The sequence below is a fragment of the Apium graveolens genome, unplaced genomic scaffold, assembly GCF_009905375.1.
Source record: "Apium graveolens cultivar Ventura unplaced genomic scaffold, ASM990537v1 ctg4508, whole genome shotgun sequence".
Lineage (NCBI taxonomy): Eukaryota > Viridiplantae > Streptophyta > Magnoliopsida > Apiales > Apiaceae > Apium > Apium graveolens.
Genome location: NW_027418571.1, coordinates 301,504 through 304,215, shown reverse-complemented (window position 1 = coordinate 304,215; position 2,712 = coordinate 301,504). Strand labels below are relative to the sequence as shown.

General features: G+C 35.0%; 1 protein-coding gene across 1 annotated transcript; it reads right to left on the bottom strand.

The window, feature by feature from the left end:
* Positions 1–350: 350 nt before the first annotated feature.
* On the bottom strand, positions 351–1,648 carry LOC141701993 (uncharacterized). The gene is made up of 4 exons (XM_074505709.1): positions 1,270–1,648; positions 1,097–1,188; positions 890–1,019; positions 351–760 (listed from the first exon to the last, which is right to left on the bottom strand). Exons 1-4 carry the CDS (start codon positions 1,646–1,648, stop codon positions 351–353), a joined length of 1,011 nt encoding a protein of 336 aa, XP_074361810.1.
* Between the last annotated feature and the right edge of the window lie 1,064 nt (positions 1,649–2,712).

Genomic DNA, 2,712 nt, shown 5'->3' with positions numbered 1-2,712 from the left:
ATTGACTTGTAGGAAAGGGGTACCAAGAGGTGGTTAAAGGATGTCTAATTGCATGTACATGATGTTAACATGTTAATTGTATCAATATATGGTGGCAAGTGACTCTTATAGGGTGCAAAGTGACTCTAATATGGTGGAAAGTGACTTACATGATTGATTGTGGAACAAAATTAACTTGTATTAAAGTGGCATTAATAGGTGGTAAAAGGATGTCAAATTGGATGTATATGATGTTAACATGTTAATTATTGTATATATGGTGGAAAGTGACTCTTATAGGGTGTAAAGTGACTCTAATATGGTGAAAAGTTCCTTACATGGTTGATTAGAACATGTTAACATCATGTACATCATGTACATCCAGATTCAGAAGACAATACTGTATCAGTTCTTCTCCATACACTTCCCCGACCAAATGCAACAGGGGAATCTGAAGCATCAGAAAAATCACAAGCAGTGCCAAGCTGAGATGGCAAGTCATTGCCATCCTGATCAGAGCACTGCCAGCTTAACATTGCCTCCTTCCTGGCATCAATACTATTTCGTTGAAATTTAAGCCTCCCCAAATCGTAATTCGGTTCATCATCTATTACATTCAGGCAAGAGGCTTCTTCCACCTTTAGTAGCGACTTGGTGATCTCCTTATTCACAATCTCAGAGAGTTGAGAAGCGAAAGAACTAGAGATCATCTTTGGTAATATATTGTGCCCAGCATCCGGATCAAAAACCATCAGACCATATTTGTCAAATAATTTTCTATCTGAACAATTAAAAGACCATGTAAATAGCCTATTAGCATATTGATACTATATTAGAATAACTATTTTCTTTAGCAATATACCATTGCATAATTAGCTAGCTAAGGGCTACATGAGTTGCTGTGACTGACCTCTTATGTAACTTTGGCCCTGACACCAGAATTGGAGATGCAAAATGGTTTTACGGATATCTCCTTGACAAAACTCAATAAACCGCTTTACCATGCAAGGTGGAATAGTTACTTTTTCTGCAGAGCAGACCTACAAAAATATTACATAAAGATATATTAGAACATGGATCTACTGGAGGAAGGATGAGCATAAATTAGATCTCATACCATGGAAACAAGGCAGAAAAGCTCCTTCGGTGACGGTTTACTAAAACACAACTCTAGTATGTCCAAATTGTTTGGAAGCACCGGCTCGTTGCCTAAAGTGATAAATAAATATGGTAAAGTAGGATTATAAATTTGGTGAAGGGTACAAGTACTTTAATTAATAAAAATCTTACTATTGCTAGTCAATATCATAGGACGCTTTACTGTTTCTGCAAGCTGTTGTATTGTACTAATGAAACCACGATCTTCACAGAGATCAGTATCCACATCCTCGAAGAGAATCAATGTTTTATTACCACTTTGTTCGCTGACAGTTTTGCTTTTCTTAGAAACTGATTTCGTAGGTGTCATCTTTGTATTGCCAGAAATTTCATCGTCAGACAAAGGAATAAGTTCAATTACGTCATTTTTGGTTCCTTGGTCTGCTGTAGCATCGCTGGAGGATTTGAAGAAATGCTTTATATCTGATCGTTCTGGATTTTCTGCAGAACTGGAAGACTTAATAAGTTTAGTAAAACAGATGAACAGTAAATGAAGAGAACTAGGATGCATAGTTGTATACTTGTATACAGCTGCCAAAATACCTTAATTTATCTGATATCACAGAGGTCAGATATATTAGCAGCCAATATCACAATTCTATAACAGCTTTACAGATTGATATATGACAAGGATAACCCTAACATTGACCCAGTGTCACACAATGTCAAGAATGAACATAATGCACATAAATGTAGTCAAGGGATACACACACATATTATATATATATATATATAGAGAGAGAAGGGTAATACAATGGGACAACAAATAACGAAATTACTAAAGAAACTAGAGTAAATGATCAGTTATAATAACATAGTATTTTAAAGAAGACAGAGGTCTTGTGCCCTCATCCCCTCGACTTAATATTGTCAAAATGATGTGGTAACATATACAATAGCCTCACAAGAATAAAAATACCCAACTAAATTGCAACATAATATTGAAAAGAAAATATCTCTTACCCACAAATTATAACATTAGGGAAATAAATCAGACCAAAAAGCAGAGATTGTCCTAAACTAATTCCGAGGAACTTTCGCCTTTAAACCTATAGATACATAAAAATTCACTATGCAATGCATATCACATAACAAGTCTACGGTAATTTAAAACAAGCAGTTGTTTCCAAGGTGTAAATTGGTTGGATCATTTAATATGCATCATCGGAATTTAGTAAGTAGTATGTAGATGCAGTAAATAATAATTAAGTTAACAAACCATTGAAGCCAATGTGATTCTACAACCTCCCCAAATCTTTGCTTTACCAGAGCTCCATTTCGCCAGTCTGAAGCATTGACCTAGAAGAGTACATAATAGATCTTCAGCCCTAATCCAACTTTCAGTCATAAACTTCTGAAAGGTGAAAATCTGGATAATTTTGAAGCAAGAAAAAAAAATAAAACAATATAAATCTTAAGATGTATGGAACCTATATCGTACTTTATCCTTCCACCGGAATGGATGAACAAGTTGTTTAGCCACAAAATAATTATTGTTTACCATAATGGTAGGTTAACTACATGACTACATAGTATAATTTGTGAATCAGACAAGACAGAGAGATCCAGGTTTGT

Bases quoted from the DNA above. Each gene is read 5' to 3' on its own strand.
- LOC141701993 (XM_074505709.1), bottom strand. From the start codon at position 1,648: ATGCATCCTAGTTCTCTTCATTTACTGTTCATCTGTTTTACTAAACTT. The intron at 1,189-1,269 runs GTAAGATTTTTA...TTATCACTTTAG, and splicing joins TATGATATTGACTAGCAATA to GCAACGAGCCGGTGCTTCCA. The intron at 761-889 runs GTCAGTCACAGC...TTAATTGTTCAG, and splicing joins GGGCCAAAGTTACATAAGAG to ATAGAAAATTATTTGACAAA.